The 24657-nt window shown below is 35.3% G+C and overlaps 1 protein-coding gene across 12 annotated transcripts in view; it reads right to left on the bottom strand.

Annotated features, from left to right (window-relative positions):
* Positions 1–24657, bottom strand: part of MYCBP2 (MYC binding protein 2) — a 226062-nt gene that overhangs the window by 131403 nt on the left and 70002 nt on the right. For 7 of the 12 annotated variants that reach the window (XM_032496842.1, XM_032496837.1, XM_032496841.1 and 4 more), the window contains 5 exons: positions 18678–18797; positions 17655–17736; positions 10069–10186; positions 5265–5469; positions 4479–4632 (listed from right to left, as the gene is read on the bottom strand). In XM_032496842.1, coding sequence (XP_032352733.1) covers positions 4479–4632; positions 5265–5469; positions 10069–10186; positions 17655–17736; positions 18678–18797 — 679 coding nt within the window. Of the gene's footprint in view, positions 1–4478; positions 4633–5264; positions 5470–10068; positions 10187–17654; positions 17737–18657; positions 18798–20286; positions 20403–24657 lie in introns of those variants that run through there. The other 5 variants (XM_032496844.1, XM_032496845.1, XM_032496847.1 and 2 more) reach the window with 4 other exon arrangements.

Raw genomic sequence — 24657 nt, 5'->3', positions numbered from 1 at the left:
GATTTCACTAACAGTGATATTCCTTATATGTTAAGTAATCTTAGACTGTGTGCTCTTATTTGATTGAAACTTAATTCGTTAAAAACCTATGGGTCCAAATGGGGGGGAGGGCTTTTCTCTAAAGATGATTTACACTTGCCTATCCCTGGAGACAAAGGGGCATTATCTATCTGATCCTACTTTAGCATCATTCCAAGGCCAGAAACTTAATCTGCGAGTTGCAGGATCAGCTTCCATTTCCCTCACTTTGCAGCTAGCACAATGCTTGTTTTCCAAATTGCATTTGCCCTCAGTGAAATCCTGTACTATAGAGTATATTTACATTTTCTTTTTATGCTGGTTTTCTTTTTTTGAGGTGGGGGTAGGGGCAGGGACAGTATACTAGCAATATCTTGGCTGAGTAGTAAGCAATGGATGAAACAAACTTTTTTTTTTAAAGCATAAGTCCCTCCAAAGTATTTCATTTACCAAATTGCGAGAAGTAGAAATCCCTATTCACTCTTCAAACCACACCAATCTGGTATGCACACCTAACATTTCCATGAAATTATTCCTAAAGTTACACATAACTTCCAAGTAGCCAAACCTAATGGAAGTTTTTGCATCTACTTGGTCAAGCTCTTGGTGGTGTTTAACACCATTTTGAATCCTCCTTCTTTCCTTGACTCACTCCCCTTCTCACTTCTGTGTCAACACACACACTCAGCTTTTTCTCATAGTTCACTGGCTGCTCCTTCTAATCTCCTGTCTAGCTCCTTGTCTCCTATCTAACTTCTAAATTTTGTAAGTTCTAGGGCTTGGTCCAGAACTCTCATCTTAACCTACATTATCTGCCTAGGTGATCTCAAACAACACCATAGCTTTAGATGCACCTATGAACTAAACATTCTCGAATTTCTAGTCCCAGTCCAGATCAGCCTTCAAAGCTTGACACATTTATCTACTTGCCTACTTAATATCTTCACTTAGATACCAAATGTAACATGCCCAAAGCAGAAGTCTTGACAAAACCCGTTCGTCTCTCTTCCTTTGCTGGACCAGTTAATGCTACCAATGTCTTCTCAAATACCAAAATCAGAACCTTGGGAATCATCTTTGACTATTTTCTGTCCTTAACTCCTCAATACAGGCAAGGCCTATTGGCTCTAATCCAAAGTATATGCTGCTGACTGCTTCTCTCCATCTTCCCCATGAGAACCCTGGTTTAAAGACATCACCTCTGCCTTGCACTAATGCAGTAACCCCCTTCCTACATCTACTCTTGCCTCCTTCCAATCCAATTTCTACACAGTAAGTATAACCTCTTCATGTTACTTCCCAACTCAAAATCCTACAAAGGCTTCCTATTTTGAAGAAAATTCAAATTCCTTTAACCTACAAAGTCCTGCATGCCCTGGCCCTGCCTACTCCTCTGATTTTATTTCATGCCACTCACTATGCTTTGACCACACTGGCTTTCTTCAAATTCCTAAAACACAGCCAAGCTCTTGCTTGCATCAGAGCATCTAGTCCTACTATACTCTTCCTGTTCAGAAAACTTTCCCTAAGTCTTCAAATGCCTGGTTCTTTCTTATACTTTAAAGTTTTAACTTACATTGTCTCCATTGTATAGAAGAAAGTAACAGTACCCCCTTTTTCCTTAACGGTGATAAGTAAGATCTATAAAGTATATTATTTATTTACTTTTATATAGTCTACATCTCCATTTAGGGGAAAAAAAATGACTTCCACGACAGCAAGAGCATTGTGTATCTACTCACTTTGTATCATTCTTTATTTACCATATAGTATTTATTTAAATATTTACTGAGTAATAAAATTAAAGTTGTAAAAATTGAAAATAATTTACTGATGCTGATAGCATGGGGAAATATGGGCTCTCACGCAGTTGGTGAGAGAGCCCTGAAGGACAATTCAACAATCCAGTTCTGTGAGCCTAACTTCTACTCAGCAGTTCCACTCGTTAGAAAGTCATTTACAGAAATACACTCATATGAGTACAAAACTGTGTGTATATACGTGTGTGTTCACTGCAGCATCATAGCTAAGACCAAAACATGAAAAAAATAATCTAAAATTTTCATCAGTAGGGAAATAAATAAGTATATTTTGATATATCCAGACTATAAACCTCTACAGAGTTTTAATATCACAGCAGTTCTTCAACTACTGTGACTTAGAAAGATCTACAAATTGTTGTTTAGAAAAAAAAAAAAACTAACCTTTAAAAATAAATGTATTTTTATTTATATAAAACCCAAAATACATGCATTTTAAAAGGTATCACGCAATATAAACCAAACTTAATACTTGTGACCTATAGAGTTTAGTGGGATTTGTTATGGGGGAAGAAAAAGTTTTGGAGAAGGACTACATCATTGTTCCTATATATACCTTTTGCTTCACTTTTTAAAAAAATAATAATACATATTCACGTGTTATTTTTCTAAATTTTGAAGTGGGAAATAAAATTGCTATTAATACTTATCTGCTCCTTCTAGACGTTAAGTTTCTAATTATTCAGAAGTTATTGTTAAGAATACAAATGGAAGCAGACTCAGGCTGGAGGAAGGCAAACCAAAGTAAGTTAATACTGAATCTGCAATGTCTAGTTGTAAAATGCAGGTACCCTACTGAAAAACACAAGGGACACAAAGCAGCCAGAAGTCAGGATAATGGAACGAACTCTCCACCTCTCAGCTGCTTTACTGAAACATAGGAGGAGAATGCTCTTCATCTTTTAATCTCTGTTTTTGGAACAAGAGGGTTAAGTGTTAAAGGAAAGACCTGACAAGGCATCTGAGATCATCTGTTTCACTGCTACCACCATATGCGAGAAAGGCAAGGTTCGCCTAACTTGGAGCAGGGACACAGAGTAGGTGCTGTGGAGGTCTTCCTACTCCTCAGAGTTCTGTTAAGACCCCAGGGAAACAGCTCTAGTTACACTGTTAGAACCTAGTTCTACTGTTATCTCTAATTTAAAGAATGCATTTCTAATTTAGTAAATGTATCCAGAAACAAATTCCATACTCCCAGTTTTAATTTTATTTTTAATTCAAACTGACTTCATTGAAAACTAAAACACAAGGATTACAGAAAATAAAACATCAATTTAAACTTAGGTCCAAACCAGAGCCTGCTTTTTGGTAACTAAGACTCTTTTATAGAGACTTCCAATTCACAAATAGTTGAGGGCAATTCTATCTTTATACCATGTGCTTCTCTATCCCTTCCATTCACTGACTGTTTTAATTTTGGTTCTTACCATCTCATGTCTTTGTTAGAATTACTGCAAGACTACTCACCTCTAGTCTCTTGTTATCTAAACTACAGAATGGTGCTAGGGAAATCTAGAAGCACTAACTACTCAATTCAATTCTGGCCTCCAAGCCTTCTCACAAAGTGCTCAAATAAGAGAGTAAGCTTGTCAGCAACCTGGGAAGTGCTGTAACTCTGTCATTCCGAATGCAGGCCTCAGGACTGATAGAAAGCACGGCCTTGGAAGACTTGGCTGGCTGAAGGAAATGAAAGCAGGAACGGGCAGAAGAAGAAAGACAGAGAAAGTCTTCCCTCTCCTCACTCGTAACACTTCACTCTTTCAACCTATCTGACTTTCCACCTAGTAAGGCTGGCCACGTAAACACCACGAGGGGGAGAAAAGGTAGGTCCTGTGATGAGTCACTCTGGTAAAGGCTGGGTACACCCACTATTGGTATTCAAACCCAGGAATCTGAGGATAACTCTCTCCTTTACTCATGATATATATAAAGCACCATAATAAATTTTAAACAAATACAATGTAATTTCTTGAGTCTCTTGTGTACTTGTATCCATCTCTACATTTTTACAATATCCAGTCTGTTAATCCTGTACGTTGTGCTATCAAGATGGGAATTTTGTTATGTACATTCCTAAGGGCACGCTTATTGATCTTATTTATTCTCTATTGTCTCTGGCATACTTTCTTCTAGATAGTTGGTAGTGATTAGATACTTATGGGATCAAGAAATGGAGTGAATTCTATACAATATGGACAAGATTGCTGACAGATTAAAAATAATTAACGACAGAACTCTTGAAAGTAACACTGCCTATCATAATAAGAGCAGGAAGACCTCCACAGCACTTACTATGTGCCTCTGCTCTAAGTTCTTCAGTTCTCCTAACAGCCTATTATTATCCCTACTATAAATGTGAAAAGTAAGGCACGCAGAGTCAAAGTAACTTCTCCACAGTGACACAGAAAGCACGGCGAGGATTGGGATAAATCCCGTCAGTCTAGCTGAGAACGCATGCTTTTAACTGCTACACTGCACTGTAAAGGGCTCTGCGTGTCAAGTGGTAGAAGTGCCGTCAACAGCTAAACAGAAGAGTTCTCGTTTGTGAAAAATTTGCCTATACATGACTTTAATATTCCACAAAAGTATAATTTGATCAAGACTTATTTACTACTCTATTTCATAAACAGAGAAGCTTACCTCCAAATGACGTCATACACAGGATCAAGACACACACCAAATCCTTGCAGATCCTCTTGTTCAGAGTCATTAAAAGTTTTACAACTCCCATCCACTTTATTTATCAGAAGACACTTAAATGGAGGAGGTTCTGATATAGAAGCAGGTACCAAGCCTTGGGGGAAAAATTGTATATTTTAAGGATACATTATCATTTTATATTCCCCCAACTTATAAGATAAGCATTTCCTATAGGGTAAGTATTATTACGTCCAGTTTACAGATGAAGAAACTGAGACTTAGAGGTTAAGTGGCTAAAAACCCTTAGTAGCAGATTTTGCAATAAAACCTCAGCCTGTCTAAATCCATTAAGACATGCCCTTAATTTCTCTATTACCACTCTACTTGATTTCTGCCACTCTATTATGTAATTATTCATGATATCTTGGATACAGGCATGGACTGACACCTTGGTCTCAATGAAACTTCAAAGTTTGATTTATGTAACCTTCCATAAAAATTAATTTCTATCATTTATTTAATAAGAACCAATAAAGAAAAATTCCTCTTCCTAATATAGGTTTTACACTACTACAGTTTCGCTCATATTTCACCGGTTTCTAGTCTCCCAATCATTACATTCTTCCAGGACATAGATACCTATAAGCACAGACACTTAGAAGCTTCTTTTAAACTTCTTCAAACAAAAAGCTATAGGACTACATCTTATAACAAGGAAAGATGAATCATTTACCCTCAATCAAGACAGATTTTTGAGGGGGAGGGTTTTTTCGTTTGGGGTATTACCTATTATGTGTTTACTGGCAAAAATCTCTGATGTAGCGAGCACATGAGAATTAATAAGTGCTTCATCAATTCGTAAGAAAGTCTGGTCCCCACTTGCACCTATCCAGGTAGCTTTTCTTCCGTATTTTGATCCAATGTTGGGCATGGGAGCTGGTTTTGCATTCCAATATGGCACATCCAAAATTGGTCTGCCCAGTTGTCCTTTCTAAAAGATTAAATAAATCATATTAACAATAGTACCAGATTAACAATGTGTAATTTTCTATAAAGGAAACAGCAGACAAAAATAGCTCTAGGAGACATTATTCTTCATCAATTATTAGTTTTTCTTTTTTTATAAATTTAAAATGTGAAATTTGGACCAAATATTTATAAAGGAGTAAAATAATTTCTATTATTCTTAGGAATTATCCCCCTAATAAACCACAAAGTACATGATTAAAAGATAATAATAAAGTTAAAATATTTTTCCATGCAAGAGATCTCCCTGAAATACTGTGATTGTCTTCACCATTTAAATTAAAAAATAATAAATACACAATATGTTAAAAAATTAGTAATACAAATTATTCATTTAAAAAATCACTTTGATAATTTGACAGTACCACAAAAAGTCACTATTTGAATTCGTACAGTCTAAAAATATTTGGGTAAAAGACCAAAATAATGAATACTACCACTGTGAATACAATTAGAAAATTGCATACTTTTTACATGATCATGTGTTGGTAAGTTATTTCAGCTGTTTTTCAAGATAAACAGCAGAATCAGTGATAAGGTATGACGTCTTAAGTAAGTAACTGTTAACTCACTAAAAAAGTATGGCTGTCTATAGGTATCTGTTAAATAAGAGTTTCACTTAAAAAGCAATATAGAGGTTTCTCACTACTAAGCCAGTAGCTGTAAAAGAATGTTGATGTCAGATTGGTAAATATTCACCCAGCCCTGGCTCAGGAGCTGTCTCTCTCTCACAGCATTCCCCTTCCAAAACCCGCTGGAGGGCAGACAATGCTGCATGGCGGGACCCAGGGTTAACTACAATAATGGGAACGAGAAACCACTGCAAAACCCCCGAAGAACAAGGGACCCTGGAGCACTGCATGCAGTCTGGCTAAATTCTCACTCGGCTACCAGGTTTCTAGTGAGTTCTACCACTCCTTCAACACCACAGCAAAAAACACAGTCACAAGGGTGAGGGGGACAGCTCAGTGGCAGCACACATGCTTAGCATGCACGAGGTCCTGGGTTCAATCTCCAGTACCTCCATTAAATGAACAAGTAAGTAAACCTAATTACCCACCTGGAAAAATTAAAACAAAAACAAAAACACACAGTCACAAACTGACTGAAAAAGCAACAGAGCTTCAAACCCTTGGTTGAATCAAGGGAGGGAAAAGTGGCAAGCACATGATTAGAGAAGAAGTCAAACATTTCAGTGTGTATTCTCAGCTTCTTTCAATGTCTGTCCTCATTTTTTGACAAAAAAATAGTAATAACAATAGCATAAAAATGTGTATATCATATTGAGGGATATATTATGTTGGAGGAAAAAGAAGTTAACTATACTTTTTATTGATTACTGAAATAAGCATCTATTCTCCTGCTAACAAGCAACTAAAGTGAAGAAAAGCAGCCCCCAAACATGACGGATGCTTAGACAGCCCCACGAGATTCAGAACGTGGGTATAAATAAGCCACGTGTAAATTCATAGATGCTCACTACCAGGCTTTCTGGAGCTAGAGGCTGTCTCATTTCAAATATTACCACTCCCTCCAAAACAACATAAAAAAAAAAGAGCAAAGAAAACCACAAAGGACTCAAGCCTTCAGCAGTATTAGGAAAGAGCAGATCTCAGGACCTTTGAGTTACCTGCAACCAGAGGAAAAACCAAATTCCAAAAGTTTTCTCTACCACCTGCCTCTGCCAGCCTTGGAATGGGGTTGGGGAGGCAGGGGGTGCAGAGCACAAAAGAGGTGGCTTAAGATGGAGAACAGAGAAAAAGCACTGGAAGATCATTCCCTAAATGGGGAAATCCGAACCTTAATGTAAAAATGCTAAACATAGGCTGACTTGAATGTTCCCAGGGTCAACCACAGGAAAAGGCTTCAAAGTACGCAGAACCATTTCTCACCCGTCAGACTGACACAAAGTAAAAAGTATGACAGACAACACATTCTGCTGGCAAGGCTGTGGAGAAACAGACACTCTCATATATTGCTGGTGAGAATGTAAAGCAGAGGGAAACCGTTAATATGGCACAAAACTACATAGGTATTAACCTTCAACTCAGCAATCTTCTGAAAGTTTACCTCGAATATACACCTTCAATAAGATTCACTGCTATTGTTGCAAAATATTAGACAGTACTTAAATGTCCAAGCAAAAGAAAGTGATTGAATAAAGTACAATACATATACACAATGTACTATACAAATGTAAAATATAAATTAGGGATTTCTATGAACTCATAAGGAACAATTTCTAGGAGATACAGTAAAGTGAAAAGGCAAAGTGCAGAAGAGCCTGTATGTGTATGTACTGTGTGTACTATGAACAGAAAATCTGACTCTGTACCTTTAGTCTTGGGGTAGGACACACATGAGAGGGGGCAGGGGCAAGAGCCACAAATCTTGAACCCTTTTTAGTGAGTTTGCTTTTATAGTGGTTTAGGCAAAGCAAATACAAAACTATTTTAGACATATTTTAGAACTGAGTGAATGAGAAATAAATATCTTGATACTGCTGGGAGCCAGGATTCTTACTGTGGAAGAAGGGACCTAAGTATGGAATGGGATTGGGGAAGAAAGAACCCTGTGGGAATGGACTGGAATTAGAGGTACTGGTGTGGGCTCATGATTTCCAAAATACATATACATATGTGTATATGCACATAGATGTATACTGAGGATGCAAAGACACCTGCAGCACTGAATACATCAAGTCCTCAGATGGTGTCTAGTACTATTTTCCACTAAAAACAACTAAGGTTCTTAGAGAAAGAAGATTCTAGGGCTCACACAGATAAGCCTGGAACATCTTGTTATGCCAGGAAGTACGAAATACTCAAAAAAGAAATGAAGGGGCATGTCACAAGAACATAGGAGCCAGCGTGATGGGAGTCCCACTGGCCAAATCTGAGACAATCCAAGTACCCAAATAATTAAGTACAGTAATGAAGAAAACAGAAAAACATGTGTCTATACCAACAATAAGAAGATAGACAAATATTAAATGAAGGCTGCACACAGTAAAACGGAAAGGGCTGACCGGTCAATGTAAGGAGGTGCTGGAGTTGGAAAAAAATCATCATTTTGCAACCATTACAGTAAAAACTGGTTCAGGCAAGAATGATCAATAGATGCTAAATCTAGAAGGAAATTTTGATGAGAAGCAGGTATCTTAAAATTCTCTTAGGATCGTCAACCAATAGATTGCTTATTAGTTTCAAGGGAAAAAAATACTTATTATGCAGTAGGGAAATCAAACATTTTACAGGTGATCAAAATTCACATCACCAGTGAGGGGCAGGTGGGCATTATTTATATGTCTCCAGATGTGATGCCCTGAGAAGGACACAATGTCAATTACATGGCATTTTGGCCTGGAAGGCACAGCCTGAATCTAAACATGAAGAAATACTAGAGAAACAAAAATGAGGAACATTTTTTTAAGTACTATACTCTTCAAAAATGTCAATGTCATAATAGACAAAGAAAAGATGTGGAAACGTTACAGATTAAAGGAAACTAAAGACACATGCCAAGTAAATACAATGACTGATTCTAGACTGGAGGGGGAAAAAGGCCAAAAAATAATTATCTGATTAATTGACAAAATACAAACTAAAGCGTTTAGGAGTAAAGGATCATAATGTATGCAAGTTATTCTTAAAGAATTCAAGGAAAAAAAGTCTTATACACACACACACACACACACACACACACACACACAGAGTACATGAGAGAGAATGAGAGCGTGAATGTACTAACAATAAAGCAAACAGATCAAATGCTACCAATAGGTGAATCTGGCTCAGGAGTGTATGGGTATTTTATGTACTATTCTTATATTTTGTAAACTTTCTATAAGCTTAAAATCATTCCAGATAAGAGATGTTTTTTAAAGTTCACATTTACATTTTTTAAAAATCAAGAATTGCAAATTACATCCCAGAGACTTAAGTTACAGGGTTCTAAATAGTTACACATATCACAGATGGTTTATTAGCATAGTCTTAAGAAGCTTTTCCTTGATCTGTACTACGCCCAAACTATAGACAATTATCAGAGCAGTTTCACTCCTTTCAAGCTTTGGCAAAAAGAGACAGAAAGTAAAACAGACAGGCAAAGAGACAGAGAGACGCAGAGAGCGAGAGAGAAGGAAAGGAAAAAGGAAACTATAACTTCAAACAAATCTAACAAGAAAACCAGGCCTTCAAAGAGTTCTAAAATAGAAATAATTCTACATGTTAAGAAAAATGATTCTTTACAAGCTAGTTGGGAAATAAGCTTTCAATTGACAGAATTAGCTCTACTGAATGCTTAATGGACTCTGACCGGAATAAACATGTCCAATTCTAACACAGCTGTTAAATTTAATAAATTCTTATGCTACACTAGAGAAGAAAATAATTTCAAAGTAAATCTTTCAGGATTTGTGTATGTTGTATGTGGAGACAGGAAATATGCATATGCAATAATTATAATACAAGAATTTCACTGAAACCAGAAAAAATAGCTAATGTAGACAAACTGCAAGGCAATGGTACAATGTAATATTATTAATGCTTAAAAAATTCCTTACAGAAAAACTTCCAAATGTGAAGACCTGTCCATCCATTAAAAGTACTGCCGTGTGGTTGCTGCCTGCAGTAACTTGTGTGCTAGGGCCTGGCAATGCTTGAACAAGAGTGGGACATCCCCTAGGTTAAAAAAAAAAAAAAATTAAGTCAATTTCTTACAAGACCCAACTGAAATAAAAAACAATAAACAATGCAATAAAAGAAAACAGAAGAGATAAAATGTACTAATAAGAATATTCAGCAAACATTTATTTACGTTCTAGATGCCTGTCTCCATCCTATGTGGTAGGTATACAAAGATGAAAAAGACATAATCACTGACTTCAAGGAAATTATTAAAAAGATTTCCTTGAATTTATTACCCTAATTATGGACACATAATTTTTATTTTTTTCTGAAAGGCTGGTGCTACCATTGTTTTAAAAGAAAAATTTGTTTTTACCTTTTATAGTAAATGGCATGTTAGAAATCTCTATAAATATTTGTTGGATGAAATAAAAATTATGCACTGATAATTGAATTGAAATTATGCATTGAACAGGGATTCAGTCTAAGAACAATAGGAAACAATTAATTTTATGTCTTCTTTTCTACTGCTTTTCATTTAACTGTAATTTTAGATTTTAACATATGCAGTAGTGAATGAATTAGAATGTAGCACCGTGAGAGGCAATGCAGCAGTGGCTACAAGCTCAGGCTCCAGAGCTCGACCACCCAGCTCCACCACGTATTAGCAACATGACCATGGCTTTGAGCAAGTTACTCATCCTTTTCATACTTCAGTTTTCTATTACATGGAGATAATCCCAAACAGTATTTACTCTATAGGGTTTCTGTGAACAATAAAGAAGCTCATATATGGCAAGTGTTTGGATCAGTGTCTGGTACCCAGTTAACAATTAATAAATGGTAACTATTATGATAAATGGCATCCTTATATCCATCACATCTGTCCTTGCAACCATCCTTATATCACTTCATTTACCATTTATTAACCACCTTTAGTAATCATTATCTATGAGAATAATCATCACTGTAGAAATAGTCCACACATAATAGGAGACCTCTGTTTTTGAGACAATATAATTACAATACTTCAAATTTTTAAAAATTATGTATAATGTATCTTTAATGATTATTCAGGTTGCAATGAAAAATGACTTGGGAAGAGGCAAGACTAGCACCTAGAAACCTAGTTAAGAAAATATTACAACAATCTGGTGAGTTACGATTAAGGCCTGAACTAGGAACAGTGTGGATTGAAAGGCACGAAAGGACTTGACAGCTCTGTAAGGAACAGGACTGACCAGACTTTGGCAATGACTCATGTGGGGCAGGGAAGGTTTTTTGCTTAAGCAACACAGTAGATGGGGATATAACGTTCACTTAAGCTATGAGAATGATGAGATCCAGGAAGACAAAGAGAGAAAAGAAGAGATTCTAATTTTCATGTAATTCTCTTCTAATGTTTTAGGTATGATAAGAGGAAGAAGAGCTCATAAAAATCCAGGACACAAAGAAGAATGAACTCTGGGAAAATGTGGTGTGAAGAGAGTCATTTCGAGAAGGGGGAAATAATGTGCATGCTGAATCCTCTAGAGACAGGAACAAATGACCTCTGGAGAGAAGTCTCTTCAGTGGATGTACACAGAATACTATGTAGCAGATGAAGAATTAACAGTGGGGTCAGAGACTATGCAAAATCTCTTAAAAAAAAATCTCAGCACAAAAGGGAAAAAGAAAGGAAAACCAACAGTTAGAGGGAAGATGAGCTGAAGGAGAAGCTGTGTCCTTTCCAAGATGACAGAGATTTATAGAAGTTTAAAAGAGTACGGAAAGATAAACAGATATGGTTCAAAGAGGAGACAAGAAACAGAACTAGATTCCTAAGGAAAAGTCAGAAAGGTTTCACAGCACAGACAGGAACAGGCCCCTCTTTCAATGTAACATAAAGAAGGATCAAAGCAGCAGGAGGAACGCAGGCAGGTTTGCAGAGCTGGTGGGCTGAAGAACTTCCCATCTAATGTTTTTATTTTTGTTGTAATGTGAGTAGAGGTGAAGTGCTGAGAGGAAGACAGACATGGGTGAGCAGAGAATTTGAAGATTATGGAAAGGACATGATGGTGGATGGAAGAAATAAATACCTAGGCCAGGAGTTTTTAACCCAGATCCAAATGACTTCTAGGAAGTCTATGAGTGAGGGTCAGGAGATCCGTGAACTTCCTAAGTTTGTAAGTCAACTTTTATGTGTATATTCTTATGTCTGTTTTTCTGGAGACAGCCAGTATCTTTCATAAAATTCCCCAAAGGTCTTAAACCAAAGAGTTCAAAACTACAAAAACAGAAGGATTATTGCCTACTGTAGAAGGACTGTTCGAATCTGGACATCATAACAATCTGTACAAGTGTGATTAATTTTTTCAAGACGCCTTAGTTAGACAAGGAAACATAGGTAGATTGATGCATGCTTGAAGTTTTGCTCTACCTTAGAATCAAGACCAAGGGGGTGAGAAAACTGAGAAAACTGGTGAGAAAATAGGTGAAGAGAATAAATGGCAATCTCTAACTTGGGTAGGAAATAAAGTGAAATGAGTGAAAGAGACGAAGAAAGTATAGGGCTGTAGGGAATGAAGTACTGATAAAGTCAAAGACCAAGTCAAGTCAAGTAAAGCTAAGAAACAGAAAAGGAAATTGTCATCAGACTATGGGTTGTTTAAATTTAAGAATTCAGAGTTGGAGCTATGCTAGATCCGAGATGGGTCCTGAGAATGACCACCAGGAATGTGGAAATAAATTCACTAGATCTAAGGGTGTCAAGGTAACTACACCATATGGGACCATTCACGAGAGTGACAAGACTCAGACTGGGAAAACGCTGTGAGCCAGATAATAAATTTTCAATGTATGACAGGCAGTGACTAAAAGGGAGGTAATAAAAGAGGAAGAGAGCAGAATGGCTCTTGCCTCAAAAGAGCAGTGGGTTTTACTAGAGAATACAGTAACACGGCTAGGAAGAGCAGTGAAAGTTAAGTGGTTCTCAACTCTAAAGTACAAGGAGTTTGGCAAATAAACAACTACCACGTCAAAGGGCTACATGGTGAACTAACGCCCTCACAGAAATGTTCATTTGATTCAAACGAGGAATTAAAGGGAAAGTTCCTACAACTGTTTACTTGCCTGCAGTCCACAAAGCATTTTCACATAAAATGCATCATTAGTTAATGACATGACTCTATAGGTACATACGAAATGCTTAAAAAGGATTTTTCCCAGAGTTGGTGGCAGTTCTTCTAATGAACTCTTTTCACGATACTAGGGCCCACTTATTAAATTATTTGGTAAAGGAAGAACAGAAAAGGAAAATTATGTGTATATGTGTATGCATGCCAGGCATTTTACAGACACTATATTAATTCTTTAACAATCTCATATTTAAACTAAGGCTTAGGAAATTATAGTCACATGTTGGTAAGAGATGAAGCAAAGATTTGAACCTTGTCTAAATGGTTCCAGACACCATGACTGTGTAGAATATTAATGCAGAAGGAAGATAGCAAGAAAAAGGTGAAAACACAGAAACAAAAATTAATAAAATTCCACTGGGAAAGGGGGGATAAGAGCATCCAAACTATATAGTCCTTTCCCAATATCCAGATATAAGTTTACTGAAAATAGTTAAAGAATTTGGAATTCAGAGATTCAAGAAGAAAATAAACAAAAAAGAGGGTTAGTAGACTCATGTCATGAATGAATGTAAACAAGCCCTCAGAAGCTTTTTGACATTCACTTTAAAAAGCAGCAACAGCTAACACTTACTGAGCATTCACTATGGCTTAGGTCATGTGCTAAGTAAACAACTTACATCATCTCAATGAATTCTCACAAAAACCATCTGAGAGAAAGACACTTACTTCTGTTTAAGAGGAAGAAACTGAGACACTGGAAAGTTAAGTAACTTGGTCAAGGTCATACAGACACCAAGTGATATAATCAGGGCCAAACCAGAGACTGAACTGAGTCATTCTACAAGTCAACACACTAAATAAAGAGACTATCAATAACATTTTTCTACCTTTATCACATGTACAATATTTACCTTCCAACAATCACACATTATTAATGTGTACTATACAATAAATTCTGGTTAAAAGCACTTGATTACTAGAAACTTTAAAAATGTACCCTCCAACTTTATCTCAGCTAAATATCTGTAAATGTTTTGCTTTGTGGTAGTTAATTAATATGCATGCTATTGAGGCTTTGTTCCTCCTGGGATTTTTCCTCCATGTACACATGGTCAGTTCCTTTTGGAATTCCTAACAGTTCTTGACTCCTGCCTTCCAAGTCCCACACAGATCCAGACAACAGGGTGACTAGAGTGTTCATGACACAAACGGTCTTGACTGGTTTTTGTTTAATCCCCCAGGCATAGTGTGCAGGCATTATTTCACTGTGTCACCCAACTTAGCACTCCTCACACCACATGGAATCAGCCTTCCAGTTACAGTTCCATCAATGGAACCAGGAGAAAAAATTCACATGTTGGAAAAGAACAACTTCCGGCAGTTAAAACAAATCCTACCAGAGTTTCCTCTCCTTATGAAAATCTAACTAATTTATTTTCTACATTAAAAGCTGCCTCAGTCTGTGAAAATAACATATTCAAGCTATAAAAATACTTGGCATATTGCTATGATACCATCACCTGAGCAAGTCACTGCAAGTCAAGGAATGGTGCTCCCTGCTTGATAATCAGGACAGGAGGCAGTGTTTTAAGTAACCTCTTCATTTTAGAAGTTGACATGAGATCCTTCCCTTTCAACAGCCTCAATGTGGCATGGCAGGATCTTGTGCTTAAGCCATTTGTTCTTCACACTGCAGTCACCTTGGGGCTGTTGTTTGATTATCGCTAAAGATATTCACTACTTCCCTCCCACTCAGTCAAGACCAGGAAATACAGCTATTTGCCAGTCCTTTTCTGGGGAATGCTATCCAAGTGCAGCATCTGATTTGTGAAGATGTGTCCGCCTTGCTGCACACATGACTGATGCTCCGTCATGTCTAACTGTAACACATCTTTCCCAGTTTGTGTCATGACTTGCAAGAAAACTGTCAGCTAAATAACAACAGCAATGATGATGATGATAATCAACCCTCTTTCTCTCTTTCTGTGTCATGAGTCTTCAGTAAAAAACAGAATAAAAAGTTCCCAAATTCTTCTCCATACAAATCACAAGTCCTGTCTCAGTCTCTGCATACGAGTGAGGTCATTCGAATGTGAAGTAAAGTATCCGCTGCCTTCTGATGCCTGTGATGGTAATTCCTCAACCTGGCAAACCCACTGATATTCAGTCATATCCAACATCCTATAATATCCAAGTGTCAATAAAGTAATTCCATCAAAGACCTTCTGCTCTCTTTCCAAGTACAACATTTATCATTAGGACTGTGACAGTTTTATATACCTCTTGACAAGTGTCAAATATATGCTGCACTTGTGTTTTTAGTGAGAAGTTCAACTCAATGATACCTCAATCATCCAATAACTAAGGACATTCCTTTCATCCCCATTTTGTGTGCACTGCAAATGGTCTGACCCCGCCTTCTAGGGATGGACAGTGGTTCTTAATCCTGGATGCACACGAAACTGTGGAGAACTTTTAGAAAAAAGCTTTGATGCTGGCATTACATCCAGTACTGCCCTTACCACCTTCACCTCCCACCTCTGACACCAGTCTCCCAACAAACGTATCTTAGAAATTCTAGATTCTTAGAATCCAGGCATGGTATTTTTGAAGTTCTCTAAGTATTTCCACCATACAACCAGGATTAAGAATCACTGGTCTTTACTATGTAAATGGCATAATTCCATCCCTGTCACAGTGATGGAGTGATTTCAGAATACAGTGAAAATTTTGAACTTTATTTAATGACTGAAGGGGTTCACTGCTATGTGAATGAGAAACATAAAGGTCCAGTTGATTTTGGCAGGTATTCTGTGACCACAAGGAAGAATAAGGTAGAGCAAAGAGTCAAAACGAATAGAGGTTCTGTGGTAAACTGAATTGGTCAGTCAAGCCTAGCCTGAAGCTGCCCTAAAATCTCCAGACTTTATTAAATAAACTCCGTTTCAATGGTGGGGCGGCCACACATGTGGATCACTCAGATCTTCAAGATGACCTTCATGAATGACTGAGAGCCTAGAAACTGTTCCTTTACACCCACAAGGCCAATCTTACCCTGGGACACTACCAGCCTGTGACTGAGTACAGAAAAGGTTATGAACAGTGGCACATCCTGCCCAATTTGGGACTCAGCCAAAGGCAACCGTGGCTTGAGGACACCCCAGTGGCCTGACTAAAACATTCTCAGAACTGCACTGTAACCTAACTCTTCCCACCCCATCGTTCTTTCCTTTCACAGGGGTCAGAGCTACACCGGGTCTGAAGGTTCTCCCTGCCTATTCCTGCTCTGTTTTCCTTCATCTTTCACAGGAGTTTCCTCCCAATAAACCCCCTGCACATCTAATTCTGTCTTAGCATCTTCTTCTTGGAAGATCTGAACTAACAAAGATGGATATTCTATACTTTTGACCAAAAGCACTCTTACTGTATTAAGCAGATACAGATTCAGCTGCTGTAATGAAAGCAAAGTAACAAGGAGTTGAACAGGATAGAAGTTTATGTCTCTCCCAGGTAAGAACCCAATTATAAGGAGCTGATATGGCAGTTCCATGTTATTGAGGACGCATGCTATTTCTACCTTGTCATTCTCATACATATGTTTCCAACTTATGATTGCTGTGATAACTTCTCCAGCTTCTGCTATCATGTATGGATTCCAGGCAGCAAGCTGGGAGGGGACAGGGAGAAATGGAAGGGTACCCCTCTTTCCCTTTAACAGCATGATTCCAAAGCTACATACGTCACTTAGTTCATAGCCATATCCTGCTACAATGGAGGTGGGAAAACAGTCTTCAGCTACATGGTCATGTCATCAACTAAAATTCTACTACCAAATAAGTAGGGAAGAATGGATATTAAAAAATGTCTAGTAATCTCTATCAATGTTAGTTCTTCACTATTCCAGGTAAGTCAAAACAGTTTCTATGAGTGACCATTAGATTTGGTTTGTAAATTATTCCAAAGCTTCAAGAGCTTCATGTTAATATTAGACTAAAATTTCAAAACAGATAACATCAAGGAATGTGTATAGATTCACTGCTGACTTATTAAAATGCAATTTGGGGAAATTCACTGTGTTTTCTATTGCCATGAACAGCTTTTAAAAAGATATTAATTCTTAAGAATACAGTAAGGTTTTATAATGATAATCACCTTTACATTTTAAATGTATAAAATGTAAATCAACTTTTCTCCTGAAACTACAAAATCATCTATCCTTACAAAAGCACTCAACCAAAAAATTAAGAACCACCAATAATTTATGGGCCATATTTTGCAAAAGAGTGGTATAAATACTATTTCAATGTACAGAAATATACATTTAGAAGGAAAAAGGGAAAAAGGGAAAGAAAAGAAGAAAAAAAAGAAACAACTCAACATCTTCACATAAAAAGTTAAAGTACCTGGAATTGACATCCCCATGTCCGAGCTGCCCATGCTGCCCATATCCAAATGTATAGACATCTCCATTTTCCATTAAAACCACTGAAACCAAGATCCAGAGCTTTACTTTTTCATTATATGCATTACATATTATATCACAACTATACTGAAAGCAGTGTAATTTTCACTATTTAAAATGTACAGAGCCATTAAAAATAGGCAATTGAAGCACAAACTTACATTTAATGAGAAATAAATACAATTTTAGTTCTCAAAAAGCTAAAAATATTTTTGTGGGTTATAAAATACATAATGTTTTCTTAATATATACTTTCAAATTCTTATAAATGCCATTCAATAACATTAGTATTCAATAAAATATTGGTTTGGGTCAACTGTAAAATTGTTTTATAATGAGTAACTACATACAAAATATTGTTCTCTCCTATCTAGGATAATTATATAGGTTCATAGATTTGAGTTCTGAACAATTATGTACAACATCAATGCTATGTTTGTTAGAACTTTAATATCTGTTAATGATTCATCTATACAAGGAAATATACTGAATATCAAAAAAGAATTAACATTTTATTTTTATAAAGGTTGAATAATACAACCTAAGCTATATCCCAAATGTCAACAATTTAGTAGGAATTTAAACATTTTCTACATTTTAAGAAAATAAATTTGTTGATGCACATTTCTCATTGAAGAGTAACAAAATATGTGACCGGGTTCTAAAAAAATCACAGAATTAGACTTAAAGGAATTTCAGAAATTATTTTATCTTCAGGAATTTCATAAATTGAATTATAAAGTAAGTCCATCAGAAGACAGATTAGATGTCAGATCTCTAGACAGTCATGCCATAGTTTAAAAGAGATTCTTTAATAAATATGACACTTCCATAGATTTGAGAGACACTGCCACACTATAGCTTTTAACATACTGTTAACAGATCACATGTGTCAAAACTAAACAAACAGGTTAATTAGCACAATTGTAAAAATGCAGTTATACCCTAAAGTTCCAGCTGCTACCTGAATGGTGAAATCCACAGCTGACTTGTACTGCCCGGAGCTCACAGTCAAATCGCACAGAGCCTGGAGGATATGTTGTGATTTTGCTTGCATCCTTTTCTCCTCGTTCTCCACTTCCATCTGTAAGTGTTATATTTGTAATTAAGCCATTGTTCATCTTCAATATAAAATTTTAAATCAGTTTACTATGGAAAAACAAGAGAAAATGTTAAAAGGAACAAGCAAGAAGAATCTGCAGCTGTTAGAAGTGATAGATCAAGAATCTACCTGCAAAGAAGCAATTTTGAAAAGATACACTATATACTGCTGTTTGCAAGTATCACTAACTCAATAAAAACACAGATAAGACTTGGTTATGGATAAACCTATTAGGCTAATCAGTTATGTAATGTAAATGGGTCATTAAGTTACAGAAATAACACAATTCTAAATGTAATAGTTTATATGGGAAAATTTAGTCTGCATAAAAAATAACTGCATGCAAAGTCATTTAACTATTATTTTAAACTTAGTGATGCTGTTAGTGCTAGCCATTTAAAAAAAGATTTCTAGTTTACTCACAAATGACTTAGATTTCCCAAACACATCTTAGTAAGGCTATGCTGTCCACCAGTACTACCAAACTCAATTGAACTTCAAAAAAATGTACGAAGACCAAACAGTTTTATCCAGCAGTTCAATGGTTTCCTTTGATTTATTTTTTTGTCCCACCTCGCCCATCAGCCATTTGGCTTTGTGGTCTTCTGGCCCCCAACTACAACTCTCAACCAAGTCCTCTACTTTTATTCCTTCTTTCCTCCTCTCTTCTTTTTATAATTTCCTTTCATAAGCTGGCTTTAAGGCCTTCTTTCCACCCCTAGGTTCTACATTTGACACTGAATATTCTGGCATTCTAACGATAACATTTAAAAACACATTCCAGAATATAACAACTTTAGTTTGGAATATGTAAATAAGAGAGGCAACTTGTTCTTCTTGGTCTAAAACTATACATCAATGAAATTATGACCTCTATATCATCAAGATTCAAATTCCTTACACACAGACTAAATGTAAATCTTAAAGGAATTTCAGGTCAGCTAGTCTAAACTACTCACTTGTGGTACAGCAAATACAAACAAGTGTGTATAATATGCAGATATGTAACTACAGACACACATTTTTAAATAATTCTGTTTTTTTCATTACCCATTTTACAATGTGAAACAGAACATCAAATAATTCATGTTCACACTATCCTTTTTTTTTTTCAATCTAAAATTTCTAACCTTTGATAATATCCCAGTAAGATAAAATTGGCCTAAATTATGACTTAAATTTCTATAACTAAATGACTGCAGCACTTCAAAAACTTTAAACATTTAAAACTTTTTACAACACTAGGGCAGTAAAACCTTACTAATTTGAAATAGGTTGACCTATATGACTTACTGAAAAGGTCTTAATTACAGAACATTTAAGCAAAAATTCAGTTTATTACCTTCTTGCAGTACAGATTATAGATTAAACTAAATGCTACAATAAATAAAATGTGACTACCTAATTACAATTCAAGATAGACCTGTATTACATTAAAATGTACCATAAACATAAAAGTCCTTTAACATACAAGAATTAATTGCTGGACCCAGAGGTTGAAGGCACGTTGAAGGAATCCTTCATTTCTTGAGCCCTTGGTTTGAAAAGCTAGTGATTTTAGACAGGTTCCCCCTTATAAGTATGACCCTGAAAATTCAGAGGAAGAAGTTATTTTGAATTTTTTATTAAAAAAAAATCACAAATACTGTATCTGAAGTATCAAAAATTCTGAATTAGTGAGAGGCTTTACCATAATAGGATAAAGAATAGGATTCCTCTTCTGCTAAATTATCTAATGTGGGTTTGCCAAATAAAATCTGCAAGAATGGATGGATTAAAAAAATGCCAACATTTAATGTCACTCCATCCAAAATACAATATATTTTTAGTTCAAAAACGCCTCAGCTTAGAAAGACAGTGGAAAGGTTAAATACAAACGAGGGCTTATCCATAAAGGAGTAAGTATCTTCCAAATACTATTTAAATAAGACGACAGATATATAGAAATTTTATAGCTTTAACTCAATAGGTAAAAATATATAATTATTAAAACCAAATCTGTTTTAACATAGAAAACAAATTGTGTTCATATGTCTGTGCCAGGCCTAACTAAATTCAATGTTACAAGTGTAATTCCACTTTACATAAGTGTACTGATGCCTAGTTAGAAGCTTTACCTTTGAATTTGGCATTTTGCCCTCTCCCTTGAGTCAGAGATTAAATATAGATACAAATCCCACAATGGAGACATAGCATCAGGGAAGGAGGGGAAAAAAAACCTAGTAATTTACTGATTAAAATCATAGTGATTAAAAGAAGAGTAGCTATTATTTAGAGATAAAAATAATAGCAACATTTTGTTCAAGTTCATTTAAACAAATCTGTATCTATATGAAATAATGTAATTATCACAGATGGTAAAAATATTATAAGAAAAAAACAGGGATGAGTTTCTTGATCATTAGCAGCAGCAGTGACAGAATTTTAAAAATATATGGCTGTATCTGGAATTTGATGTCAATTAAAAAAATCAAGTACAATTTATAAAAGTTTATCAAAGAAAAAAGGTACCTAAATAAGCAGCCAAAAATTTAGTGTAAATTCAAGAATCAGGAAGTAAAATGCAGCAAGATTAATTCTGCTCAAGCTAATTATTCAGTAAAGTGTTAATGAGCAGCAATCAAATTAATCTCAGATTTGTAGGAAAATTAGATCTGAATATTCTTATAATTGGCCATTTTGGGTATAAGTATATCTTTATTTTCCCTAATATAAGTATGTTCATACATATATCATGTGATATTGAAACTGATAGCTGTAAAGTTTTGATAGATATGTATCTAAAATATTCTACGTATAAACACTATGCATTTTTGTGTACACACATAGATAAAAGAGGATTCAGTATCTAAAAGACTCTAACTTTGAAGTTTAATTTTTATTTAAATCTACACTTTTTGGGTAATCTTATTGGCATGCATATCACTGAATGTAAGAGAACACAGTGAGTACTTTGAGCAAAATCACTAAAACAGCAAAGCAATAGCAATTACAATATGCTAAGCATGTGCTCTGTGCTAAACACTGAGAATTTAAACAGCACAGTGGATAAGTGCTTTTGGGCACTGGAGCCTAAGAGACTTGGATTGGAATCCTGGCTCTACTATTTGCTAGTTTTATGATAACTGGACACTTGACCTTCTTAAGTTTTAGCTTTCCCAACTATAAGATGGCAACAATGGTACATTACCTCAAAAAGGTCTTAGGCAGATTAAGTGAAAAATAATGTATGAAAAGTGCTCAATCAATATTCACTATTGTTGCTTTCTTTAATCAATATAATAATCCGATGATATAGGAATTGTTATTCCATTTTGCAGTTGGGAAAACCAAGGCTTAGAGGAGTTAAGTAACCAGCCCAAAGTAGTAAATGGCAAAGCAGTTTTAGAATTTGATCAAAAGTAAGGCTCATGCATTTTACCACCACATGGTCGACATCTTAAATCTTTTGTAAAAATAATCACATATTTAACAAATTTCAATTTAATCTTCGTATCAACATAATCAGTTAGGAATTATCATTCCTATTTTTCAAATAAGGAAACTGAAACCAAAGAGATTAAGAAATTTAAGAATGGCCACACAGTTCTACTAAATGACAAATGGGATTAAAACTAAGACCTAATTCCAAAAGGCTATACTTCCATTACATCACACCATTTCTCTATAGAAAATAGGTGTAAATCACACACAGATGTTTTTAAGTGCACCTTCAGATTTTCACATCAGCCACTTCAAGACTATTCTCCAGAACAATTCAAATGTCCCTAACTAGGAGTAGTGAACTAACATCTTTTTTTCTATGTAAGGCACTGAATAGCTGAAACAAATGTTAATCCATGTAACTGTTTGAAATATAGTCTATGGTTACATTTTTGAATACTGTATGTTATATGGATTATATGTTATATTTATTGATTCAGTCTTATATACTTTATTTCGCCTCTAATCAAAATTTGCCTGTATAGGATGGATTCCGTGACCTCCTCTGAATTCTCTCCAATCAGCCAGAAGCTCTCCAACTTTCCATCTTAGAACTCTCTCCTGTTAACAATAAATCCACAGTTCTTACCCTCCACATACCCCCATAAAAAAGTCACAGTCTAAAAATTTAAATCATTATTATCCTACAATTTGTACCATCATAATTAAATATAAGACAGAATATAGCAATTAATATAGTGAATTTCTCAGTGGAAGATAAACAGGGTAAAAGAATAGAAAAGAATGTATGTAGGAAAAAAATTTTAAAACGTATTAAAAGGCTATGACTATACGCAGCAAGAGTAAAAGCAGTGACTGGTGAGGTAATAAAATGACATGGACAGTGAATGCAAAGGGAGTAATGGAGAGCCAATCTGCAGGTGTATAGTGAGTGGTAAGTTAATACTCTCTAAATAAAATAGGAAACCATTTGATAAAATATTAATTACACTTTAAATTCATTTTGGTGGTAAAGAGATGATGTTGTTTCACTCTATAAAACCATACAATCTGATGATTTAAAAAGACAAAAAAGGCTGTATACTATAATACTACAAAGTAAATCCTTCCAAAGACGTTACTACAAATATACAGAGTCCCACTAAGTAACCCTGTGGCAGACAAGATGGAATTAAGGCTAGATATTGTTGAATAATTTCTATAGCTCATCAGTGTAATACTATAAAAAGTCTTTTAAACTTGTAAACTTGGTCTTCATTTAGCATTTCATTTAAAAATTCTGGAAAAAACAAAGATGTTTGTCTATATGATACTGATACAGACCTAAAAAAGTTATATTTTTATTGAAATATGAATATTTCAAATATTGTTTCTTAGATTTAAATAGTTATGGTTTGTTAGAGTACCCAGTAAATAAATCAATCACAAATTTTACTATGGTTAATAACACTGTATTTAAAACACTCTCAATTTTTATTTTTGCAGAATACATCTTAAGTAGTGCTCTATTTATGTTTTTACTAAAAACAGGTGGGTTTGTCTGTTCTGTTTTGCATTTTTGCTTTGAGTGGCAAACTGATAGGTGGAGAGAGGCAAATAAAAGTGAAGTTGATTATAATATACTGCACGGGAAAGCGTAAAAATAAAATTAGTCTATAACAGCCTTGCTGGCAAAAAAATAAAAAAGACACAAAACATTAATTTGTCTACATGGAGTATGTAATTTTAAAATTTTCTATGTAATTTTAAAATTTCAGGCATTTAAGAAAATAGTAAATCTAAGTTGTACTAGCCAAAGAATTCCTGGTTTACATGCCAAGATTCTAGGCAGAATTTACATGTAAATTTATGAATTCTCTGCATTAAATTCTCTCCTGATCTTATTGACCCATAATCTGAGGTTTAAGGGAAAACAATCTTCCTTTAGGAATATTTTTATTAATCCAGAACTCTGGTATCTCAAAGAATTATGTAGAAACAGACTCATAGTCACTCGAAGACTTGTTCAGACCTGTGACAAGTTTCTGAGGACTTACAGTAGGTCTACACAACTTACTCTTTACTTACATCTACCACTTTTTAAACCTCAAATATCAAATAATTCAGGTGTGTTAAGTATATAAACTCTGATGTTAAAACAATGGAGAAGCATAATAGCAGTCAACTCATTATTACTTTATACATTGACAGGAGCAATTTTGTTAATTCTAAAGCAAATAAATAGCATTAAAAAAAGAAAAAAGGATTGCAAAATGCCAGATGGCAGTTGTCTAAGAGCAGACAATAAAGAATATAAAATAGAAAGCAGTAATTATTTTTCAACCTTTCTTTAACTTTATGAAATTTGAAAAGAAATGGAAAAGAAAATGATACACTGTAAAATGTCTTGTTTTTATTA

This window comes from Camelus ferus, chromosome 14, assembly GCF_009834535.1.
Source record: "Camelus ferus isolate YT-003-E chromosome 14, BCGSAC_Cfer_1.0, whole genome shotgun sequence".
In the NCBI taxonomy this organism is placed as follows: domain Eukaryota; kingdom Metazoa; phylum Chordata; class Mammalia; order Artiodactyla; family Camelidae; genus Camelus; species Camelus ferus.
The sequence above is the reverse complement of the archived record's forward strand: the minus strand, read 5'-3'. Positions and strand labels throughout refer to the sequence as shown.